Source organism: Corythoichthys intestinalis, chromosome 2 (genome assembly GCF_030265065.1).
Source record: "Corythoichthys intestinalis isolate RoL2023-P3 chromosome 2, ASM3026506v1, whole genome shotgun sequence".
Lineage (NCBI taxonomy): Eukaryota > Metazoa > Chordata > Actinopteri > Syngnathiformes > Syngnathidae > Corythoichthys > Corythoichthys intestinalis.
In genome coordinates, this window is record NC_080396.1 from 15,424,349 (window position 1) to 15,451,820 (window position 27,472).

General features: G+C 38.7%; 1 protein-coding gene across 3 annotated transcripts in view; it reads right to left on the bottom strand.

Moving 5' to 3' along the window:
• LOC130930991 (IQ motif and SEC7 domain-containing protein 1-like) overlaps window positions 1-27,472 on the bottom strand; it is a 343,354-nt gene that overhangs the window by 232,485 nt on the left and 83,397 nt on the right. For all 3 annotated transcript variants that reach the window (XM_057859405.1, XM_057859412.1, XM_057859451.1), the window contains exon 3: window positions 22,051-22,080. In XM_057859405.1, the coding sequence (XP_057715388.1) occupies window positions 22,051-22,080 (30 nt within the window). The remainder of the gene's footprint in view (window positions 1-22,050; window positions 22,081-27,472) is intronic.

A 27,472-nucleotide genomic window follows, 5' to 3' on the forward strand; every position in this document is an offset into this window, starting at 1 on the left:
CTTCCTTTTCGCACGTGACATCAACGCCTTGTCCCGCATTAAAAGTAGTCCGGGCAAAACGTGATGCTTAGAGCTGTCAAAATTAAATGATTACTCGAGGTGAATAAAATTACTCGGATCAGTTTTTAAACTCGAGTTACTCGAGTTGCTCGAGTGTTCGTTTCAGCTCTAATACTGTGTATCACAAAAGTGAGTACAGCCCTCGCATTTCTGCAGATATTTAAGTATATCTTTTCATGGGACAACACTGACAAAATGACACTTTGACATAGGGGTGCACGATATCCATTTTTTGAAACCGATACCGATATCGATAACTTCCTGCTCCTCGAGGCAGATACCGATACGATAACCGATAATATATATATATAATTTTTTAATGTATATCAATCAGTCAATATCATTGACGATGCCTCCCCTGAACAATGAGCACTGATCTAAAACAAACAGAAACCCAACAGATATTGTGCTTTGTCAGCAGATAAAACATTTGGTGCAACAGGAGAGGAGACTTTTGTTGTCTTGGTCTATGAAACAACTTTCTTAACCTGGCAATTACAGAATAGCAAGCCTATCAATAACCAAAAGGCCTCTCAATAACTTCTAAACGTAACTCTGTAAAATACAAACATTTGCTAATTGCCTAGTAAGGTTTATAACTCAGTGAAGGAAAAATACGGCCTCTAGAACAGTAACAAGCCTTTGCATACTAGCAAAACAGGAGCGGAAACAAATGCACATCCAAATCCCAATCCGACACGAAAAATATTATTAATAGGCCCGATAACATATATTGTTATTGGATTTATTGGGATGACGTCATAATTCCTATTATCGGACCGATAATTATCGTGCACCTGTACTTTGACACAATGAAAGTAGTCTGTGTGCAGCTTATATAATAGAGTTAATTAATTTTCCCCTCAAAATAACTCAAAATATAGCCATTAATATCTAAACTCCTGGCAACAAAAGTGAGTACACCGCATGGGAACTACGTACATCCCTAAATGTCCAAATTGAGTACTGCTTGTCATTTTCCCTCCAAAATGTCATGTGACTGATTACAGGAGTGCTGTCAGCATTGCTGCAGAGATTGAAGAGGTGGCGGGGTCAGCCTGTTAGTGCTCAGACCATACGCCGTACTCTACATCAAATTGGTGTGCATGGCTGTCACCCCAGGAGGAAGCCTCTTCTGAAGACGGTACACAAGAAAGCCCGCAAACAGTTTGCTGAAGACATGTCAACAAAGTACATGGATTACTGGAACCATGTCCTATGGTCTGATGAGAAGAAGATTAATCTGTTTGGTTCCGATGGTCTCAAGCATGTGTGGCGGCGACCAGGTGAGGAGTACAAAGATAAGTGTGTCATGCCTGCAGTCAAGCATGGTGGTGGGAATGACCCCACCCTCCCCCACCTCTTCAATCTCTGCAGCAATGAGGACAGCACTGCTGCCACAGCAATGCTGACGCACAGCACAGAAAGTCTCGGAGTCTCATCTACGTTATGCTGAATCCATTTTTGCAAATTCGGTGGGCTCCTCTGGTTTGATTTTGCTTTAATTTTGAATTTTGTTTTAATTTTGTAAACACGCTGCTTACTTCAACCACACTTCATGTTGTTCTGTCTAAACCTGACGTTCGGAGCAGAAATTGTCAAAGATGGCGCCGCCCATGTTTCACTCAGGAAACTTGCCTATATTATATTAAAGCAGTGTCAAAATATCCAAAATTTTAAATCGTTGTATAAAAATATGGTCTGGTCACAGTATAATGACAATTGCTGACAATGTGTGTTGCTGTTTTTGTCAGTTGATGTAAATATTGAAATTATTGTTAATGAGCCAACTTTAGTTGGTTGTCTGTTGGTTGAGTTGTTTTTGTCTGTTTTTCCTTTTTTCTTCGTTTTCATTGTGTGGACAGGAGTATCCCACGAGTAAGGATGCTGGACAATGAGATCAGGGGTGGGATGAAATAAGTTTTTTCTTCTTCCCACTTATTTTTGTTGAATTATATTGTATGTTTTTTGTTTCTTTTGTGTGTGCATGCTCGAAATAAAAAAAGTTTCATCATCATCATATTACAGCTCGGCGCATCATTTTACCTTTCTTTTTGACCCTCCCCTTGCCCAACCACGCCCACATTCCGTTCGCAAACTGGGACCCTTCGAGCCCTTAGTTTCGCCCCTGGTTGAATTCTACCTAGGAAATTTCAGGGCCTCAATAACATCATTACTATGACATCAGCCAAGCCCAGCAGAGTGAAACACTCAATCGTTGTTTCCATTTAACAATGACGTCCCAGCACGAGTAGTTGCTATTGTTCTTTCTTTCTGTTTCACACTCATGTGATGCGTTGTTTAATCTCTGCATAGGATCTGCAAAATCCTGCCTGATTAGAGAGACCTGAATTCCATTTCAGTGGGTCAAAGGGGACCAGAACAAGACACGCAAGAACGCTCACTCTCCTACCACAGCTAAGAAGAGCATTGCTTTCTATGGCAACCAAGAGAACAGACGGAAACAAAACCAAAGCGCTTACGAAATACATATATGGGCTGAAATTTTTGCCACTGGAAACTGACTGAAAAACTGAATTAGAATCACTCTAAAATTATTTTACTGTTTGAATCGTTTAACCAAATCCAAATAGTGTAATTCAGTTTCATTTTGGAAGTGACACACATCATTGTCTCACTGAGAGAAAACCCTTCCAGTCAAAATGGATTAGATGTCTAGTGACGTCATTGAAAATGAAACATGAACATTCACAGCCAGTCTTCCCAGTTTAAATAAATTAGACATATATCAATGTCAATGGCAGGCAATGATTTAAGGAAGTCAATCACAGATTTCCAGTGCAACTGAAAAACCACAGCGGAATACCATTACTCAGCACTGACTCTACCGAGCAGTCGTAGTAGGACAACACACGCTCAGATATTAAGTCATAAACCACAATTACAAATTATACACTGTCCCGAGCCGATGACATAGTCTCTCACTCTCGCACCTGCCCCTTTTTCTTGTTCAGGCAGTGCACTGGAGTTGCTTATTAAAGTTAACGATGATTGACAGATGTTAAGGTTTGATCTTGCCAGAGACGCATAGAAGAACCATCGTCTAACTTGTTAAAAAGTTGCTGTGGCAACTCATGGTGTGTAAGTGCGCAGCTTGAGTGGACTCGCTCAATGACGCGTTTAATAAAGACAAGCATTTCTACTTTATTCTTGTTTAAAAATAATTCAGTGGGACAGTAACATGTTTAAACCTTATAATTTTTACATTTTAAGTGCTTAAAAACCATTTATTAAAATATACATAAAAGTTTTTTTAATGATACTTTTCGTTTATTCGTTTATTTCAGGCATGACTCTCCTTTTGTCAAGACAGCAAATATATACAAGTCATAACAAAAAAAGAACAGCAAAACAAATTAAGCAACATTGCAACATCAACTGCACGCCTGAAAAGGAGCAGAAAGAAGAAAACTTATTTAATCCCACCCTGATTCTCATCTAATTAAGAACAAAAACTTCTTGCTACTTCCTTCCAAAATGTAGGCAGCTAAAACTTCAATTCAAACAATTTAGTACATAGATATGGCGGAAAACACAGACAAGACTGAAAAAGCAGTTTCTGCTCTTTCACCCCTCTTTAAAATAAACTGCTGTATTTTAAGCCAAAAGAACTGTTGTGTTTGATAGAACAATATGTCGATATGCTGCTATAGCAGATTTATGGTGCACTAAGCCTCCGAAATATTTTTAATTTGTCAGTTTTACCCTAAAAACCCGTTTACAGACGTTGCGCAACGGCTTTTGTTTCAACCTAGCCATAAAAAGAAGGTAAGTAATTATTATTAAAAATGTTCATTAATCATTAATTGATGTGTAATATTTAGTTAAAAAAAAACAACTTTAAAAAATGATTCACTCGCATATTTTAAACAAATTACGTCACAATGAAAAATTTGGCGTCTGTTAGTAAGTCACGGATATCTACCTCATAACTATCGCTTGAATTTTCTTTTTTTTTTGTTACTGTCGCATTTTCCCCGATATGTTAAGTGATTAAAAAAATCGAAAGAAAAATTGAAAAATAACGTTAAAAGGGTAACTATATATAAAAGAAAATCTCAACCACTCCTTGTTGTCTGCAATTCCTGAATCGCGACCTTTGTTATATCATCATGTTTCACCCATAAAATCCCAAAACAAATCCGGCTGTGGCCATTCAAAGCTCTGTCTTGACTCTCGGTGGTACATGCTACATGGAGTTTTTGGGTTGAAACAAGGTAATATTGCGATAATATCTCGTCCAATTCATGGCGTCTGTAATTCTGCTCTGGGGTGCTCTCACCTCCAGTTAGGGTTTTGCTGTTTAATTTTTTATTTTTTTTTTAAATGCCCTCCTGTTCAAAAATTTTCTTCCCCCCAAAATTAAGATTTTAAGGTTTCATATCACACATGCATATAAGACAATTTTGAAATTTGGCCAAATTGGGGGTCTCGGAGCGGAACTTCAAGTCTCCTTAGTGTTTTCCGCCATATACATTTTGGAACCAAATTTGTCCCTTGTGATGAAGTTACCACAGGCAACACACAAACCAAAACAATTTTATACCAACATGGTATATGAAAGTAAAACCATACCATCAATGGTAAAGGCCACACACACACAGGAAAAACAATTATAACTGACAACAATAACACTACCAACAATGGTAACGGACAATATAACAGCAATGGTAAGAAACAACTGGCACACACAGACAGACCAGACAGATTATTGATGTAATTAAGACCTTATATCAGTACACTGTGACCAGACCATAAGTTTCTAATAACCGTTTAAATCTGTAGATAGTTTGGCATTTCCAGGTTATTCCTGTTTTACCCCACACACAAACACAAAAACCTTTACGAGTTGTTTGAATTTTTGGTAAGTCTTCATATCCTCTTTAATTGTGAGTTTTCTCTTTATTTGTGAAAAGGTTTTGCAAATTAATTGGTAACAATTTGTTGAATGCTTTATAGAGGATTATTTATGTATTATACTTCACAAGATTGTTACATTTTAGCAGCCTTAAGTGAATAAACAATCGGGACGCCGATCGATCGGGTCCGATCACGTCATTTTCAAAGTATCGGAATCGGCAAAAAAATATCTGACGTGCCTTTTTTAAATATATACAGTATATGTTTTTTAATTAAATCGTTTTCTAATTTTATTTAACATTAGAGACAAAATGTCTTACACTCATCCAGAGTCTTTAGTTTTGGCTTAAACTAGGGCTACCAAATTTATCGTGTTAACGGCGGTAATAACTTTAAAATATTTAACGCAATTAATGCATGCGCTGCACTACCCACTCACGCATTGTCGCATTCAATCTATAATGGCACCGTTTTACATATACAGTGGTACCTCTACATACGAAGTTAATCCGTTCCAGGACCTTGTTTGTAAGTCGAAATGGTCGTATGTCAAGCAGGATTTTCCCATAGGAATACATTATAATTCCATTAATTCGTTCCACAGCCCAAAAACCTTCACTAAATCCTAAAAAAGTACTGCTGGTACTATTACAAATGGCAATTACACATAGTGAAACAAATAAATTATAAATCAAAATCGGAATAATAATAATAATAATAATAATTCCTGTATTAATGTAACGAATCGGGTTCTAATGTGGCGGACGTTTTTTGCTGACCCTGAACGCACCGCGGGGCTGACGTGCCAGAGACAGACCGGTGAGCTTGAGTTTCACTTTCACTTTGAATGTTTTCTTGAGAACACCGTCAATTGCGGCAGACAGAAGGTGTTTTTGTTTTGAATAAGTTGTGAAATAAATGATAAAAACGTGGCGAAGTTGGCGATTTCTCTGGAGATGTTACCACAATAAGAATTGTCAGCTTAACTTATAAAGACTGGCGAACGATGGTCGGAGGAGGACCGTGGAGATGTATTGTTGAGCCATTTCACGGATGCCCACCCTACGCTCATATTTTTCTGTCATTTGCATCTTCATTTAGAAGGTAAGCGTCAACTTTTTCCTTGTTTCACCACCTGTACCAACCTTTTCTGAAACCAGTGTTGATTTGACACACAAGAAAATCCGCCGTGCATTCGTCTGCGGTGCTGCCATTGTCGTCGTATTTCGAGCATGTCGTCGGATGTAGAAACAAATGGCGAGTCAAATTTTACGTCGGATGTCGAAAAGTTCGTGTGTCGAAGCGATCGTATGTAGAGGTACCACTGTACATAGAGTTAAAAGGCAACGTTAAGTGAGTAGAGAGAATTTTGGCAGCCTTAGAAGCTTTTTTTTAATTGGCTAAAGCCTTACAATCCCTCTCATCAATTAGAAATATCGTGGGAAGCAATGTGGGGAAGAAAGGTAGTACTTGATCTTTTTCTTAACACCCTATTTTACTTCCCAACGCAGAGAACATATATCAATTGGTACCACTACGCTCAGTCATGGTTACACTTCCCATCATGCATTTGGGCAGAAGTTAAATGGCTACAGTATCATTTACTGAAAGCTCAACAAATACACTAGATGGCAATATTTAGTCACAATATACAAGGTCACATTTATCCTTTAAGAATTACAACTCTTTCTATCCGTGGATCCCTCTCACAGAAAGAATGTTAATAATGGAAATGCCATCTTGAGGATTTATTGTCATAATAAACAAATACAGTACTTATATAGTGTATGTTGAACGTATATATTCGTCCGAGTTTTATTCATTTTTTTCTTAATGCATTGCCAAAATGTATATGATCGGGAAAAATTATCGGGAATGATTGGAATTCAATCGGAAGAAGAAAAAAAAAAGCAATCAGATCGGGAAATATCGGGATCGGCAGATACTCAAACTAAAACGATCGGGATCGGATCGGGAGCAAAAAAACATGATCGGAACAACCCTACCTATAACTGTTATTACTGTAATTCAAGTCCGTATGGAGTTTCTCCAGTTTGATAAATGTCGATGTCCAAAATATATAACTGTGGTTCTTTTCTGGCTTCAATTAATTGTTTAAGTTGACATAACTCATAACTAATGTGTATGTGTGCTTTTGACGGGGTAACTACATTGGCAGGACACCAGTGGTTGATCTGTTGTACAATTACAGTCTTTAGTGGGGCAAATTGAAACTCCGCTCACCATTTTGACGGTGGTCTCTAACATTTCCTGGTCCACATTTTCAATCCTTGGTTCTTGCTCAGTTGTTGTTGTCGCTTTTGAAAGCTTAGGTTTGAAAAAATTACATATCCATCTTGCCTCTTCGGTCCTCGGGTGGTTTTGGCTAAGCAAAGCAAATGACCGTCTATGGTGCTTGTCATGAACATGATCTGTTCGAAAAATAATTTTGACACATTATAAAAATCTTTTTTTGTTCATTTCATTCATTTGTGTTGTTTGTTTTATTGCTTTACAACTTTTATAGACAATATTTTACTGGAAAATTCTTAATTTTAAAATTATATATACCGTAATTTCCCAAATATAAGGCGCACCCGTGTATAACTCGCACCCCAAATTTACTTGTAAAATCTAAGGAAAATTATTGTACCCATGTATAACGCGCACCCTAATTTTACCACCAATAAATAGAAGAATAAAAGAAAACAGAGCTCGTGTACAGATACACAAATCTCATTTTACTGACTGGTGAAACAGCACAAGCATAGCACATTGGTAGTTGAAAACATTACCGTAAACTGACAATATGCATGGTAATAATATGATCTAACAACTTCTCCAACTTACCAAAACCCAGGAGAAAACAAAACAGATGTGACTTTTCTTTTAAAGGCTGCTGTATAACTTGCTCGTTTCATCATGATGAATAAATGTTTCTTCCATGGATTGATACGGTAAAATAAACGTGGTGATTTAGGTCGGGAATCAGAAAAGCGCATCGCTGTTGACTAGAATGTAACAATAGGAATGTTTGTTATTTGGATTTGAGTTTCCCGAGGGACAGACATAGTTGACGGACACAAAGTCTGCGTTGTGTTATGTTTGTTACGGTCCGAGTTGCGGAGCTACAATAAACGTTGACTAAAATGAGTTCAACAAACTAAATTCTGTGCTTTATAAAGAGTGAAAAAGAATTTAACACAAACGAAATCATTCAACCAGCCAGAGTGAAGTATTACCGTGTAGCAAGTTATAACAGAATTCACCGGCGGAACTTATGTTGGCACGTTGTACAGTTCCCAGAGGGAGATATTTTGTTGAGGGAACAGCTGGAAAGATAGTTATATTCCGCGGGTTGCATGTGAGAGAGACATTGCTACCGTATTTTGTTGCAGCCTAAATGTCAATAAAGCAACGCGGATTAGCTCCGTTGTTTGATACTCCGCCTCCGACTCCTTCCCTAGCTCGCCACGACCGAAACAAAATGGTGACGTCACCACCGTAATGGTCGGCAACGGATCGCCGCATACGTTTCTTCAACACAACATGGCAGTGTCAATAAAAAAAAAAAAAATCGGTCTTCTTATATATATATATATATATATATATATATATATATATATATATAATTAGGGCTGTCAAACGATTAAAATTTTTAATCGAGTTAATTACAGCTTAAAAATTAATTAATCGTAATTAATCGCAATTAATCGCAATTCAAACCATCTATAAAATATGCCATATTTTTCTGTAAATTATATATATATTCTGGAAAATAAATTGTTGGAATGGAAAGATAAGACACAAGATGGATATATACATTCAACATACGGTACATAAGGACTGTAGTGGCCATTTCACTCTACTGTCATTTAAATCTGTCTATGCTGTCCTCACTCCGAAGCGTCTACTTTTTCCAAAGCTAGACAGCTAGTGAACGACGCCTTAATAATTAGACTTCTTCCGTTTTCATCTGATTTAATAATAAAATGGCCTCAAACCATTGTCCTCTTTAGACAGTCATAAAACTACAAAAATAAAAGTACACAAGCATTGCATTAGCAACAACGTTAGCTTAGCACGCTATACAGGTTCACTAAACATAAACAAAAAGTGTCTCATACAAAAAATATAACATTTCGCTTACTAACATAATATGTACATTCTTTACAACAACCATACCTACGGACAAATCTTGTCCAAGGATCATATAAGCACAAAATTACAACGTAGGCGTCAGCCCGAGACGTCGTGCAGCCGTATTGAACTGGCAAGAAAAAAATAAACCATGTCGCAAAGCGACCACAAGAGTTCGCTGTTAGACAGCACAAAAAGCCTTGCTGTAAACTTACCAAAAGGCAGAATACTGTCTGAGCGGGACATGTGCGTTAATTGAGTCGAATATTTTAACGTGATTAATTAAAGAAATTAATTACCGCGCGTTAACGCGATAATTTTGACAGCCCTAATATACATATATATGTTTATATTTTTGTCTCCATTCCAGTACCAGTTTATAATGCGCAGCATGATTTTACAAGTTGATTTTGGGGGGGGAGGAAAAGTGTGCATTATATTCAGGAAATTACGGTAAGTCAATTACATGCAATGACACTTTTCGGCTACGGGTGGGGGTGGGGGGGCTGGCCCCCTTGGCCCCCCCCTTAAACTCTGCTTATGCACAAATCATCTTACTCAATTGTCAAATTTAATTATCGGCTGCCACAAACAAATAAAGCTGCCACACAAAAGTAATGCACAACGTGAGGACAAACAAGCAAACAGGTATAAATGTTAAGCGGGTGTCAATTACAATCAGAGTCATAGTGATCGGTTGTCCCTTCTGACTTTAAGAATTACGCACTGAAAAAAAGATGAGTGCATCTTTATTGCCTGATGTTCTGTGAAGAACAATCCAATACAACCGGGTCAGCGAGGGTGTCGAGAGCCTCCCTGCTGCCCTCGCTTAGGTTCTAATCACATCTGAATGAAGCCATCCATCCTGATTACAGAACAGCACACCAATTAAACACTGCCTTGTTGTTATTCCTCTATCATTAGGCACACTGTGTGCATGAGAATAATCCGCCATTATCGTCCGTGAACGTCTCGTTCTCCATACACGCGCGCGTCAACGAAACCACTGCACAACTACACACTGGGGAGCAAGGTTATTTATTTATGGCGTCCGTGCCAAGTTCAGTGGCTTTTTCATTATTCACAATAATGAAAGCTAGCGAGGCATGTAACACACAAAATGTTAAACCAGGCAGTCTGACTTGTGTCACATTGTGGCGTATAAGTAGGGTGATGGATGTCATGACAACAGGTGTGCTAGCCGCAGAAAAGTGCATGGCTGCTGTAGTGAGTTCAGCTTGAACTGTGGTAAAAAGCAACAAAATAGAAAGGCGTGATGAAGTAAGAAATTTACCTTGCACTGATTTTAAAATGTCTGGCTCAAATTGAAAAGGGTTTTATCGATACCAACTAAAATCTCTTAAGTTCTTATATGATTAGTAAGTAGGAGTGGGAACCTCTTGGTACCTCACGATACGATACGATTTGCGATACAAAGCTCACGATAACTATGATCTGACGATATGGCGATACAACGATTATCGATACATTGGTCAGGAAATCATTCTAGGATATTCTCCAAACAACTAATAAACAGAAAAACAAGCTTCTGCTGTGAATTGGAATGAGTTTATCACTAGTAGACGTCCTCATTCCATTTGAACTGGGCAGGCAATGAGGTCATTTTGGGCAAATTAAGGTCATTTACCTGTTCATTTTCAGTTACCGTAATTTCCCGAACATAAGGCGCACCCGTGTATAACGCGCACCCCAAATTTACTTGTAAAATCTAGGGGAAATTATTGTACCCGTGTATAGACCCCAATCACCAACGTCACTCAATCACGTGATCGCTGTATTGTGCCGCCATATTGTCCGTCATTGTGTGTCCGTATTGTCAATGACCGTAGTTTCTAAAGGTGGATTCACTTGCAAATTATGGAAACCCCAGTGCTTTCAGACGCTGTAAACTCATTGGATGAGTTGCATAAAAGCCGTTATTTGGAAAAGCTTTGGTCAATCCAGTCGTCAGATCCATATTTAATGCCAAAACCGATGTTTCCTCCCATCCGGTCCCGTCCCGTGCGTCAATGCGCGTCCTGAGACCACAAAATTTCCAATCATACTCCAGTTTATGTCACGATGAGGAGTCGGGTACCCAAAATCTGTACTGGCCCGAATATAAACCGACATTCGGTCAGCTGAGTGTCACCGTTGTCACAATTGTAAAATGAAACTTGATCGACAATGGGCGGGTGTGTACCGAAAAATAGCTTCCCCGCGTGAAATGTCCCCCCTGACGGGAGCGCTTATTTATAACGCTTTATTGACGTGAAAACATCAAATGTTTTCATGGAAGCATTACAGTAATGGATTTACGACTGTAAGATCAGTTTTAAATAATTAAATTACACAATATATTAGTACTGTATTTTAGTAACAAATCGTGGACTGGGCCACATAACCATCTATGAACAGAAATGTACTTTTTGCAAAGGGGGCCAGATTTGGTGTGGTAAAAATGGGGGGGGGGGCGACCTTGGCTGACGTCCTTTACGTAGAACAGACATGGTCAAAGTCTGGCCCGGGGCCCAAAATTTGCTTAAATATATTGTTCTACGTAAAGGACGTCAGCCAAGGTCGGCCCCCCACATTTTTACCACACCAAATCTGGCCCCCTTTGCAAAAAGTTTGGACACCCCTGACGTAGAACAATATATTTAAGCAAATTTTAGCAAGCCATTCTGGGTGCTAAATTTGCTTTATTTTATTATTTTTTTAATTAATAATTTCAACAATCTCGCAACTAGCCTTTGTGGCGTTCTCTTTCGACTCTTGGGCTCTTGCAAAATACTGCTGTTGTGAAGTTAAACTAGCTTCAAGTTACTTCAATTTCTCATTGCGTATCTTCCCTGTAATCTTGTCGTACGTCTCAGCGTGTCTTGTTTGGTAATATCGCCTCACAGAACTCTTTAAAAACAGCGACTGCCTTTTTTTGCAAATGAGGCAGACACAGGTGTTGAGTATTTCAGTGAAGAAATAGTCCAATTTCCACCTTTCCTTGTAGCGTCAGCCATCGCAGTCAACTTTTTTTTTTGTTGATTGTCGCCATTTTAGAAAATTGGAAGTAAAAGGTCACACAGGGTGATGTTGCTTAAAGTGCTGCTGCCTTTTAGTGGGTAAATGAGGAGCAGCATTTAGTGTGTAAGCTACTTCATATGCTGGTAGCAGTACTGCTGACCAATTTATGAAGTCTGTGTGCGGGCCAGAAGTTATTGATTTAATGATGGAGGCTGGGGGCCGTAGGAAATTTGACCATGGGCCGCATTTGGCCCCCGGGCCGGACCTTGGACATGTCTGGTCTACAGGTTTTCACGACCATATCCCAAAGACAATCACACAGGTATGACATTTATTAGTTCAAGCAGAGTAAAATAATACATATTCACGGTACAAGAAAGTCGTTTCCGTGTGGGCGCTCCCGTCAGGGGGGACATTTCACGCAGGGCGGCAATTTTTCAGCACAACACCTGCTGTTGCGCTCGCCTTCTTGCGGCGCGACCGTGCCGACAAGCTTCGTAGTCTCCGTCTGACGATGTGTGCGATCGTGTTGGCATCATATTGATGTTTTCGCCGCTGTCTGACGGCTGTCGACACAAACGCATCATGGACCCAGATAAACAAACCATGCTGCTTTAGAGATTTGCCCTTTTAACAATGGGCACACAGCAACTACTAAAATGACCGTTTATCTTCTCTGTTACTGCAACCAACCGCCACACATGCCTTCACCATTTTGATTAATCAATGTTAACGATCGTCAGGAAGATTTTTGGGTTCGTTTACTAGGCGGTGATTCCTTAGACAAGCAGAAAAACACGCAGTAAAAGGAGGAATGTACGTAGCGGTAATATGTAAACACGATGAGCTGACGGACAATATGGCGGCATCAGTCAGGGGGGTGGGGTTGTGACGTCACGTGATTGGGGTCTATGACGCGCACCCTAATTTTAGCACCAATAAATAGAAGAATACAAGAAAACAGAGCTCGTGTACAGATACACAAATGTCATTTTACTGACTGGTGAAACACAGTACAAGCATAGCACATTGGTAGTTCAAAACATTACCGTAAACCAGGGGTGTCCAAACTTTTTGCAAAGATGGCTAGATTTGGTGCGGTAAAAATGTGGGGGGCCGACCTTGGCTGACGTCCTTTACGTAGAACAATGTATTTAAGCAAATTTTAGCAAGCCATTCAGTGTGTCACATTTGCTTTATTATTTTTTTAAATTGAATAATATCAACAATCTTACAACTAGCCTTTGTGGCGTTCTCTTTCGACTCTCGGGCTCTTGCGAAATACTGCTGCTGTGATATTAAACTAGCTTCAAGTTGCTTCAATTTCTCGCTGCGAATCTTCCCTGTAATCTTGCCGTACATGTCAGCGTGTCTTGTTTGGTAATATCGGCTAACACTGAAATCTTTAAAAACAGCGACTGTCTCTTTGCAAATGAGGCAGACACTGTTGTTGCATATTTTAGTGAAGAAATAGTCCAATTTCCACCTATCCTTGAAGCGTCGGCCGTCACAGTCAACTTTCTTTTTTTTTTTGTTGATTGTCGCCATGTTAGAAAATGGAAGTAACGGGTCACACGGGGTAATGTTGCTTAGCCCTTCAATACCTGCAACATGAAGCCATTATCAGAGAATCCCAAAATTTGAAAAATAAGGTCCTAATGAAACCATTTTTTCAAATTTGTAAAAAGAAAAGTCAAAATGAATATGTGTAATAAGCGCTCTAATATCTATAACCCATGCTAAACCTTTTTGTTTTCTCATAGAACCTGCAAATGCATGTGTTGACTTGCATCCATCATTTTTTTTTTTTTTTTTTTTTTCCAAAACGAAATGTCAAAATTCTAAATTAGTCTCAAAATCATGAAATTTTAGGTGTATCAAATGTGATACATTTGGCAATAAAGGGTTAAAGTGCCGCTGCCTTTTAGTGGGTAAATGAGGAGCAGCATTTCGTGTGTAAGCTACTTCATATGCTGGTTGCAGTAATTCTGACCAATTTATTAAGTCTGTGTGCGAGCCAGACGTTATTGATTTTATGACAGAGGCTGGGGGCCAGATGAAATTTGACCACGGGCCGCATTTGGCCCTCGGGCCGGACTTTGGACATAACTGCCGTAAACTGACAATATGTACTGTAATAATATGATCTGATAACTTCTTGAAGTTACCAGAATCCAGAAGAAAACAAAAAGGCTTTTAAAGGCTGCTGTATAACTTGCTCGTTTCATCATGATGAATAAATGTTTCCTCCATGGATTGATACGGTAAAATGAAAGTGAGAACGTAAGTCGGAAATCCAAGAGAGCTCATCACTGTCGACACGACAGTAACAATAGGAACTATTGTTATTTGGGTTTGAGTTTCCTGAGGGACAGATATAGTTGAGGGACATGAGGAAGTCTGTTATGTTAAGTTTGTTATGGTCCGAGTTGCGGAGCTGCAGTAAACGCTGACTCAAATGAGTTCAAGAAACTAAATTCTGTGCTTTATGAAGAGTAAAAAAAAAGCAGAATTTAACACAGACGAAATCATTCGGCCGATCAGAGTGAAGTATTACCGAAACAAAATGGTGACGTCACGTACCGTAATGGTCGGCAACAGATCGCCGCATACATTTCTTCAACACAACATGGCCGTGTCAATAAAGAAAAAAAAATCGGTTTTATATATATAATATACATACTATATTTCTGTCTCCATCCATGTACCCGTGTTTAATGCGCACCACGATTTTACAAGTTGATTTTGGGGGGGAAAAAGTGCACGTTATATTCCGGAAATTACGGTACTTCCTGTTGATTTTGGGGTATTTTATGGGTCTCTTCCTATTTTGAGTTACAGAACAGGAAATGACCTGGGAATCACCCAAATGAAAAGGCAGTGACTCAAACTCAACAGAAAATTATCTGTAAATGCCCTAAAATGAATAGCAAGTGACCTGTAAATGCCCTGAAAATCGGAGAGAACGACTGTGAATGCTCTGGTTTTGAATGAACGAACGTTCCCAGTATAAATGGATTGGGCGTCGAGCACTGTCAATTTAGCCTTAGAGTTAACTGAGACACTATTATATTGGAAGATTTAGGTAGCAACTTGTTGGTTCTATTTTTTTTTTTTTTTTTTTTGACACTGACACCTTTTTAAAAAGTTATCTCGATTCTTGGCAGGAGCAAATTGATAACCTTTTGGGATACATAGTATCACGATATATCACCATTTCGAAATTTTGTCACACCCCTATTAGTAAGCGTGTAACGGTATTTGTCACGGTACAGGCATCACGGTTTGGTGCACGCAGTCAGACGGCGAATATGTTTTGAGTAAAAAACATAAAATCAATGTCGAAGTTAGTCCTCCAATCCAGGGGGCAGTAGAGGTAATGCGTCTAAACCACGGGTGTCAAACCGATTCCAGAAAGGGCCAAGTGGGTGCAGGTTTGCTTTCCAACCAATGAGGAGGACACCTTTTCACCAATCAGATCTTTTACATGTGTAATCAGTTAAACTTTGTCAGGTGCTGCTTGTTTCAGTAGGAAGTTCATTGGTTAGACTCTCTGCACAGTATCGGTTGGAACAAAATCCAGCACCCGCTTGGCCCTTTCTGGAATCGGTTTGACACCTGTGGTCTAAACCAACCACCGACATTACGTGAAAAAAGACAAACCAAAACAGGCAAAGAGTGTTGAAATAAGTGGGAACTAGCAAATGCAGTATTACTAACACTTTTTGAAGTGTATTTTATATTTTCAAATCAGGAAATCTTTATTTTGCTTTAGCCCTAGGCTAAGGTAATTAAAACCCTGAGTATTTATTTTTGCAGTACAGTATTTCAGTTTTGGAACGATTTGTACTTTTTATTTTAGCCACTATAAAAATTAGAGCCATCAAAATTATCACGTTAACGGGCGGTAATTAATTTTTTTAATTAATCACGGTAATTAAAGCACATAACCCCCTCAAACAGATTAAAACGACAGCACAGTGTAATGTCCACTTGTTACTTGTGGTTTTTGGAGATTTGTCGCCCTCTGCTGGCGCTTGGGTGCGACTGATTTTATAGGTTTCAGCACCCATGAGCATTGTGTAATTATTGACATCCACAATGGCGGGCTACTCGTTTATATTTTGATTGAAAATTTTACAAATTTTGTTAAAACGAAAACATTAAGAGGGGTTTTAATATAAAATTTCTATAACTTGTACTAACATTTATCTTAAGAGCTACCAGTCTTTCTATCCATGGATCGCTTTAACAGAATCTTAATAATGTTAATGCCATCTTGTTGATTTATTGTTATAATAAACAAATACAGTACTTATGTACCGTATGTTGAATGTATATATCCGTCTTGTGTCTTCTTTCCATTCCAACAATTTTTTACAGAAAAATATGGCATATGTTATAGATGGTTTGAATTGCAATTAGTTACGATTAATTTTTAAGCTGCAAATAACTCGATTAAAAATGTAATCGTTTGACAGCCCTAATAAAAATGTATCATATGTGGTTTATGTGTAATCCAACACTGATAATGGTCGTATCTTATTTTTTTATTTATTTTTTTTTTAAAAAGGTGACCAAGGTTGTCAAATTATTTTCTTTTTTTTGCACATAAACTGACAGTTAAAAAATGTTAGGAGAATAAAAACACAAATTTACTAGTTTGATGTTTTCTTCTATTTTTTTACCGTTTGATAAGACCTGATTTTAATTTTAGCCAATAGAACAAACTTTGACTTCCAAATGCTTATTTTCCTGTTGTACTAAACCCGAACCGAACCGTGACCCCCGTATCGAGGTACATACCGAACCGTGACTTGTGAGTACTGCAAGGGCAGATTGGCATAGGGGTCAGGTCATAAAACTGCATTCAAACCAGCGGATGTTCGTGTTTCTGTGGTCAAATGAGTGGACCCTAGACGTAACGCACTCGCATAATCCAAGAATTACGGTATGTGCATTGCAACCCAGTTGACTTCCAAGTGCTCGCGTTGTTCTCAGCACTCTAAAATATATAACGCCACCATTGTCATCATTTGAAAAATGAAACAAAGACGCCTGATCTTAAAACCGCTCCATCTACATGTGCGTTATGTGTGTTGTCATGTCAGTACGACCGTACGTGATTCCCCTGAGCAACGAGTCGTTTTAGTAGATTGTAGGTTAGTTACAGTTCACATTTTTGTGGTACTGTAAATCCACAATTTTGAATAAATCTTAGACCTTTTTGACTATTCGCATCCTCAAAACTGCATTTTTATAGTACCAAAATTGATCAAATTTGAATTAAAAGTCCTATATGCATACTTTGATCACGTTACAGTTCTCATATTTGTGGTACTGTAAATCCAGAATTCTGAAAAAAGTTCTGGCCAAGGTTGATGAATATTAGTAGTGCACCTCTCTGACTACTCACACACTCAAAACTATGCATTTTTACTGTACCAATATTTAGAAAAATGAATTAAAATTCCTACATGTTTATTTTTGATCTGGTTACAGTTCTCATTTTTGTGGTACTGTAAATCCACAATTCTGAATAAGTTCTGGACATGGTTGGTGAATATTAGTAGTAGACCTCTCTGAATAATCCCATCCGCAAAACTATACACTATTACTGTACCAAAATTGATCAAATTTGAATTAAAAGTCCTATATGCATACTTTGATCAGGTTACAGTTCTCATTTTTGTGGGACTAAATCCACAATTCTGAATAAATTCTGGCCAAGGTTGATGAATATTAGTAGTGGACCTCTCTGACTACTCACACACCTAAAATTATGCATTTTTACGGTTCCAATATTTAGAAAATTTGAATTAAAGTCCTAAATGTGTACTTTGATCAGGTTACAGTTCTCTAATTAATGGTTTATTCAAGGGCTGTCAAAATTATCGCGTTAACGGGCGGTAATTAATTTTTTAAATTAATCACGTTAAAATATTTGACGCAATTAACGCACATGCCCCGCTCAAACAGATTAAAATGACCGCACAGTGTCATGTCCACTTGTTACTTGTGTTTTTTGGAGTTTTGTCGCCCTCTGCTGGCACTTGGGTGCGACTGATTTTATGGGTTTCAGCACCATGAGAATTGTGTAATCATTGACATCAACAATGGCGAGCCACTAGTTTAGTTTTTGATTGAAAATTTTATTAAAACGAAAACATTATAGCTGTAGTGTGAACTAATTTCTTCACATGCCAAATAGGGTCACAAGTAAAGTAATTAAACATTGTCCACCAAATAAAGCATGAAAAAATAATTTATATGTTGTATATTTGACAAAATAATCGCGTTTCCCAAGTTCGAGCCTGAAAGGGGACGAACCCGGAAGTGATACGTCACACCGGGAACAGCGTTGGCAGCTCCATACATACGGCCGCCAAACAAAGCCCTTCAAACAATGATTCAAACAGCGATATAAGCGATAGACCGAGCGCACGGGAGGAGATCCAAGTTTTTGAAGAGTTGGAGGAAGAAGAGGAGCTTGGAATTTTATGTTGGATCTAACATGTATTAGCCAGACGCTAATCAGAATGCAAACAATGTACCTAGACTACCTGACATGGAATGGATACAAGACCCATCGAGATTACAACATTGGTAAGATATAGGCTGTTATTATTTTTATGATTTGAAGATGCAGGCATTTGCACATAATGTTATGTTTTTGTCTATCTGATGACATTGTTAAAAAAAATAATAATCAGACTTCATGTTCATTTTGGCAGATCCGGCAGCTCTCGTGCATATAAAATAATAATATAAAAACGTTGGGGGGAAAGAAGGAGATGAGTCTTCGATGGCTTTCTCCACTTTATTGTGGCAACAATAAGAAAACAAAATAATAGCGGACTGCCGCCACATTCGACCGCGAAGTTTTGCTTCTCGCCGATCTCCTCCTCGCCTCCCACTCCAGCGTCTCTTTAACGGATTGTGCATAGTGTCTTGCTATGAGCTTTTTGTTTACAAATGTATCGAACACACGACGCGGAAAAGTTAGAACACAGCTCGGCACAGCTCTCGGCAGGAATTGGCGTCTAATGGCATGAGGAAATGTAGTTTTTTCACACAAGCGAACAGATTACAAAGCGCCACTTCAGTGTTGTCCCGAGACTACATTTCCCATGAATCACTGCGTGACCTGCGCGCTCGCTGATTCGCTGCGAGATTGACTCAATGGCTACGCTAAACCAACACGCTATTTTTCAGCTGTCACCTGTCAGCGGCTCTCATAGCTTATACTGTTCAATTCCACAACAGTAGGCAGCTATGCTTTGACAAAGTCATCAGTCATCTATCCAAAAATCACACTTACTTTTTGGCAAATCCTTGATCATAAGCAGACCGGTTAAGGAAGCAGGCATCTTCGAAGTGTTTGCAGCAGAGAACACTACTCGATGATGGCGTGAAATTCATTCGCTTCGTGCGAACAAAAGATGTCCATTTACGTGCCCTGCTATCCTTTGGCCACTCATACAACTTTTCGTTTGAGCGAGAACAAAACATCGCCACACATCACTGTGGCATCTTACCGAGAAGCAATGCAACAAACAATACTGTTCTATGGTGGACTTCCCTCGCACGTCTAGGTGTGACGTAATTTCCGAAGATTGCCGAAGAAAAGCATTTTCATTGTCAAGGGCGTTGCTATGGGTTAAACAAAGAATCTGGAAGGGTTGCGTTAAAAAAAAATAAAGGGCGTTGCTATGGGTTAAACAAAGAATCTGGAAGGGTTGCGTTAAAAAAAAAAATGCAAATATGCTTATAATTGTTTAGCCATTGGTATTATTCAAAAACATGGTTGGCCAACCTTACTTCAAAGTTCCTCTTTAAGAGGGGTTTTAATATAAAATTTCTATAACTTGTACTAACATTCATCTTTTAAGAACTACAGGTCTTTCTATCCATGGATCGCTTTAACAGAATGTTAATGTTAATGCCATCTTGTTGATTTATTGTTATAATAAACAAATACAGTACTTGTGTACAGTATGTTGAATGTATATATCCGTCTTGTCTCATCTTTCCATTCCAACAATAATTTACAGAAAAATATGGCATATTTTAGAGTTGGTTTGAATTGCGATTAATTATGATTAATTTTTAAGCTGTGATTAACTCGATTAAAAATTGTAATCATTTGACTGCCCCAGTTTATTCATGTTATAGTTTATTGTATAAATGGCCTGTTTGTATTTAAGTCATTACATGTTTTCAAATCACTACACTATTGTAATTATTTTACTGTAGGCTCATTACAGGCTCAGGTTTTTGTTTACTTAAAGATGATTGTCCAAAACAAATGCTGTTTTTTTTTTTTTTGCATCAAGGTACAGGTACATTGGTTGTCGGCTGGAAGGCTTCCAACACCGTCCATGTGCGGGCCGGTCATTCAATGACTCCCGGGCCACTCCCTTTCCCCGGTCTGGCCCTGGTGTACTGTTACACCCCTAATAATAAATAGCTATGGCATTTTACTGCCGAACATGCTTCCAGGCATTCCATGCTTTGTTTCCAGCCCGGTATTAAAACCAATAAGAAATTAAAGAAATTGGCCCATATGACCGTAAATGGGACACATGCATCTGACAGTAGATAACTTGTGTCAATGTAGAAATGTTTTATTCAAATACACTTTTCATTTGTGTTAGATGGTCATCATAAAAGCGGTCAATAATTTCCTCCCTTTTAATCAAGGCTATGCTGTATGTCATGAAATAAAAGAAATAAAAATGACCAGATTCTATGAAAATTAGTGCTAATTCTCCCCCCAAAATTTCTTTGCCCGTCTAACACTTGCACTGCACCTTTACAGCAACCACTGTAGCAGTGATTACAGGTTTGGCCATTATTCATCACTGGTTACAAACATGGAAAACAGTATAATTGAAAGCTCAGCATTGAAACCAGCACCCGTATCATATTTGAAAGTGGCTTTTCCAAGCAACTTGGATATGAAAACAATATAAAAGAAAAGATCTGACAGTCAAAAGAATATCAATGATTCATTTTGTATAGCAACATTCATATATCCAAGGTAACTTCTACAGAGATTATAAGCCATTTTTTCCCTCTATTCTAAAATATAGTTTGCATGGCTTGAGTGAACCTTCACCAAACACTAACCCACTGAACGGACGGACAACCAGTGATGATAGCCCCCTGGACTGAGTTCACATTTCGAGTGGGAAGCATAGGTAAGCATTTACAGGGCGACATGTTCGAAAATGCAGGAGACAACGCATACTCTGGACTTCAGTATTATAGATGAATTTTCTGCTTGGGGGTCTGCCACATCAGCTCCAGATAAAGGGCATAAAAGTGATATCTTTTCAGCAATCAACACTCAGAAACTATTACATCATATCTAGAAGGACTCAGACAAGAAAAAAGCAATTCACTTCTCCAACTTCTCAAACTTCTTGCAATACTGTAAACATTCCTTTAATATCACAATTACCGTCATTTTCGCAATGTAAACCGCTACTTTTTCCTTCATTTTGAATCCTGCTGCTTACAGTCCATTGCGGCTTATTTGTTGATTTATTTGGGTTACTGAAACACATGCCTCCTAGCATGTATTGCAGCGCTACAGATGTAAATAATCAAAATTCATGTTCTGTGCCAATTATTTATTCAGTTACTGGTCCAGTTGTTGCATTAATTGCTTGCTATGGTATTTAGTAACACTTGAATTGACCGTGGCATCATAAGACTGTCATAAAGCGGTCATATTCATGATATGACACTATCATGGACATTACTGAATGCTTATGTACCAGGAGCAACGTGAGGTTGGGTTTCTTGCTCAAGGATGAGTTCATCATGGCAGAGAATTAAACCCATAACCTCTGGGTTGGGGAACGACTATACTACCACTGCTACCCCACCAATACGAATAAAGTTATTAAATTGAACTTGGACATGGTGGCACGGACATACCTGACTATCCTGGACGCATCAACGTCAGACCTGAAACATAGGAACAAAAAGGAGGATTAATGATTTCTGTTGTGCATGTGGAAATCATGATGACACAGCAAAGCAACTACCACCAACTACTCAAAGCATCATAAAACGCTTTACTTATCCACATCATTTGAATCAGCAGCACTAAAGCAGTCAGGTTTAGCTGATTGGTAGAATACAGCACTATGGAGAAAATCAATGCAGACCCAGGGACACTACCTCTTTAAAGTGCATGTGACACGAAAAAGCATGTTTATTTCATAATACACGCGGTATTTTATGCTCCTGAATGATATGGAACGCTTGGATGTGTATGGAAGCGATCGCTATATTTATTTAGTTTTTTGAATCCCGTGCCATGAAAGTGAGTGACTTTCGGCTTCGGTCTTGCATTGAGGAGGAGGGCGCTGTGACGTGTACGGTAGAAGACGTCCTCTTCACTATACAGCGTACTGTCGTGTATGAGGACGAAGGATTCAGCTGATTTTGCGGATTAATACGTTTATTTTTCGCATCACGCCAGTCAAACGGCTGCAGAAAAATCATTCTGTATGAGGGAGAGGCGATGCGCCTTTTTCAAAAGGTTCCCATTCACCGTGGATATTTACTATGGGACCATTGGACTTACGAGGAAGTGAGTGAACATCTTTTTTTGTATTATGTCAAATACGAATACAGCTATCACAAAGTAAACTCTACAAACTTTCTTTAAATAAAGGACTACTTACGTTTGATCATTGATAGGCATGTAAAAAGCCCTCCTCATGCACATTAGCAGGACGTTAGCTGCACAACAACTGCAGCCACCCTCCTCTGAGGAATGAACTGTAAATTGCTCTCCGCTGGGCAGTTTGCCGATCCACGAAGACAATCGACAACCCAGTCGTCATGTCAAATAATTGAGGCTAGTTATGTGTGATTTTCAGCTTCGAAGACTTTGAAACATCACTCGGTTCGGGTTAGCATGTCGGCTAGCTGTCACGCCTTTTGGTTTGTTTACATTCTCCGAAGCCGGGGAAGGGAAATGACATGTCCGATTTAGGTGTCATAAAATATCGTTTGGGAGGTGCGACAGTAAAGGTGAAGTCGACAGTTTTGACCATTATGGAGTAATTTTGCCATGTCGTCCTGAATAAATGCATTTTTATTATTTCATATTCCATTTAGCACAAGACTGTTATTTGTCATGACCATGCCATTTATTTAGCAATTGGGGAAAATACTTGGATAAAAAGAATATCCTGTAAAAATACTGAAGTAAAGAGACAGAAACAATGACATTTTGCAGCTCTCTTCGTCGCTTTTTCCTCGTGGTGAATAGTTCCCCCTCGACGGGCTGACTGGTCCTTCTCAAGCCGTTTATATAGGTATTGGGGAAAAATACTTGGATAAAAAGAATATCCTGTAAAAATATTGGCGTAGAGAGACTGAAACAATGACATTTTGCGGCTCTCTTCGTCGCGTTTTCCTCATTCTGAATAATTCCCCCTCAATGGGCTGAATAGTAAAACCGATGAGCCCAGTCTACCGCTGACGTCATCCACCTGTTGGGGACGCTAAAGCCCTATAATGGTAGGCGTGGCTAACCGGCAGATTAAAAGACTAATTTCTCGTCATCTGCGCTTTGCTAAATTGGTGTATACAGTCGAATCGTCTCAAAATATGATTCTAATTCACATAATAATGCCATTTAAGACTTCTAGTCTCCTGTCGTATGCTCTTTAAAGTGTTGCTTCACTGACACATATAGACAAATGTAGCACTCACTGGCCAAACTTATTGACACACATATCGAATGCCAGTTTCAAGACTGTTAGGCTAGGTTCATACTACAGGTCTTAATGCACAAATCCGATTTTTTGTCATATCTGTTTTATTGGCGTGCCCGTTCAGACTGCCTTTGGCCATTGAGACCATTCAAGTATTACGCATGCGCACTAATACGCAGTCCGAGACGCGCTGAGCAAGAAGACCCGCGTGCGCAGAAGCATCAAAACAAATGACCACACATGCTGGCTGTCATCCCTCATTCCAGGGATATCATATTTTGCTTTTCAAAAAGAAGACACAAATAAAAGAGATAAATAATCCCCGTTTAGGCTTATATGCAACTTTATATGGATCAATAGCATGTCACACACACATACGGGCAGTTTGCTCCGACTCTCGGCCGTGTAAGCAATGTTGAATGTCTGCTCATATAAAGCAGAAAACCGATCATTCTCAGGCTTTTCCTCAACCCATTTTTATTTTTTAATGACTGTTGTCAAGCCCGGCCCTTCCCCAAAAGCCGTGTTCAATGCAAGCTAGGCGCTAATAACGTACAGCTGCACCGCTACCGTAGCGTCTTACTCGCTTTTTGATGACGAAATTGCTGCATGAATTCCGATTTGGGAGACTTGACAGTACAGACCGCTGGGAAAATGTGGCCCAGATCAGATTTGAACCACATACGAAAGTGACCCTGATCGAATTTGAAATGGTCCACTTTTATGCGACTTGTCACGTTCAGACCGTCAAGTTAATGCCTGACTCGAGTCGAAAAAACACGAAAAAAATCAGATTCGTGCATTAAGACCTTTAGTATGAACCTAGCCTTAGTTTTACGACTAAATGGCAGACAATTGGACTCGAATCACAGGGGGAAAAAAAAAAAAAAAAAAAACAGACTCGGCCTCGAGACACAACTGTTGGGACAATGACTCGAGACTCAACTCGACTCGTAGGACAATGACTCAAGACTCGACTCCACTTGTGGAACAATGACTCAAGACTCGACAGGTTGACTCGAAAAACTTGGATTGTAGATCCCACCTGCAGTGATCCGCTTAGGTCACCTTGGCTACTCATGCTGTGCCCTCGCGGAACATCATAGCAATCAAAAACCAATCAAATTCCCAGAAGTCTATACTGCATTGTTGCTGTTTTACATTGAGAGTAGGGTTACCCTCAAAGATAAACCTGAGTATTTTGTGGGTTGGTTGGGCTGGTGAACAATGGTGAAGGCCTTGACAAACCCATGACTCGACAAAACCTCGCAACTCGACTCAACTTGCCCACAACAGGTAGGGACATAACACTACCAACTTTTGAGGATGCTCAAATTGTCCCCACCAACTTTTAAGCAACCTTATTTGCATTATATAACGGCTTTAGTTATATACCTTATTTTTCGGACTATAAGTCGCAGTTTTTTTTTTTCATAGTTTGGCTGCGGGTGCGACTTATACTCGGAAGCAACTTATGTGTGGAATTATTAACACATTATGACATCGTTTCACATGTTATTTTGGTGTTTTGGAGTGACACTGAAGGTTTGGTAAACTTGTTAGCATGTTCTTTATGGTATAGTTATCTGAATAACTGTTAATAGGTTGCTTGCTTGGGACTTACTTGTGACTCGGATCATAGAGACCAGTTGTGGGTAGAGTAGGAAAAAAATGTGCTGAAGTAAGAGTAGTGTGACTTAAAAACAAATACTCAAGTAAAAGTAGTCATCCAAAAAATGTACTCAAGTACAAGTAAAAAAGCATTGTGAGTAAATGCTTACAAATTTGTTTGATTATTTTTTTCTCAACACAAAGTTATTTATATGCACTGTTGTTATAATGATACTGTACAATAACCCATTATATAACCCGCATTAAGCCAAAGAAATACAAATAAAAAAAATCACTGAATTCCGGCGAGAGAAAAAAAAAAGACAGAACTGAAGCATTATTCGTCTAAAGAGCATGAGCGCCTTCTAGTGGAGAAAATAGTTCCTAGTTTGAATAGTGAATAGTTGCTTCATAGTCACTATTATGAAATTAAAAGGATCATATCTCCGGTTTTCCGTGGTCAATCGATGCCAAATAAAAACTGGGTAAGAGGTTAAAATCTGCGCTTTCGAGTCATGGTGGGGACAGCGCTCTTTGTCAAATACGTCCTTTTGTTTACGGTGCTTTAAAGACGCCATATGATTGAACAGGCTGGAGTGATCATAGAACAACAAGCTTGTGTCTGATTGGTATAATGGATTCATGTGGTTATTGTTGCGACGTCTCTGGTGAAATTAGTAGAGCTACTCTTGGCATCGCTGGCAACAAAAAAAAAAATCTAATATGAAGAATTAAGAGGAAAAATTAACGACTCTTGTGTAGACCAAAGTAGTGGAGGAGGAGTGGTGTTTTTTTCTTCCCAAATCTACTCAAGTAAAAAGTATGGCTTGATAAAACTACTCTTCGAAGTACATTTTTCTCAAAGAGTTACTCAAGTAAATTTAACGGAGTACATGTAACGCGCTACTACCTACCTCTGATAGTGACTCATGTAATTGTCTGCTAAATGGTTAGATACATGAATTAATGCTGTCAAATTTATCGCGTTAACGGGCAGTAATTAATTTTTTAAACTAATCACGTTAAAAATAGGGATGTCCTGATCCAGGTTTTTGCACTTCCGATCCGATACCGATATTGTTTGGCACTTCCGATCCGATACCGATACTGGCCGATACCGATACCGACCTATCTCAGCATGTTTTAAAGTTTAAAGTTATTTAGCCTCCTTACTTAGTTGTCAGACTCATGTTGAAAAAGGTTTTAGTACTCTTGATAACAACTAGCCAGCTGAATTAGGTGAGTTTGAATAACACACAAAGGTTGGTAACAAGAAACTGACCTTTTTATTCAGTGACAAACACAAAACATTATAAATAACAAACAGAAATGGCATAGTCAGTCAGTAAAACGTGCAAATAATACTGTAAACTGTCTTTAAAAAAGCAAAACACACCAACAACCTCAGTGGAAAATCCATCAAATCCCCCAAGCTATTAGATGCTTTTAATGTTTCGTGAATTAATTACAAAAAATGTATAAAAAGCCTCTCAGGTTTAAATGAACGACTATTTCAGTATCAAGTTAACATTTTAGTTAACAACAGTAAATAAAATACTCAAGTCCCCATTCTGTATCAGTAGCTTTAAACTACAGTCAATTCATTTAATTTTGCGAATCAACTGTTAAAGTTGTTAAAATTGCTCCCGTTATTCCATAATTTCCCTTCTGACAACTTTCGACATGTGAAAGTTTTAAAACTGTTTTGAAGATAGATTCAAGTCAGGATTTTGCTGATTTAGGTGTATTTTACATAAAAAGTTTATTAGGTTCGCTTGGAAGGTTCACAACAGCCTACTAGGGAAGTCTTCTGCTTTAAGATGGCGGCTGTTTACTAACGCATCTGGTTTTCAATACTTCAATGTTGCTAACGCAGTCGAGTCTGTCGTGTAGCATCTGGTTCTATATACATATGATATCTATTATCTCCAGTAAAACGACGTTGACGTAGTTTGTAGCAGCAGTCAGGTATTCTTGTGTTTTTTATCCAGCGGCATGAGTTGAGCTAAAGCCGT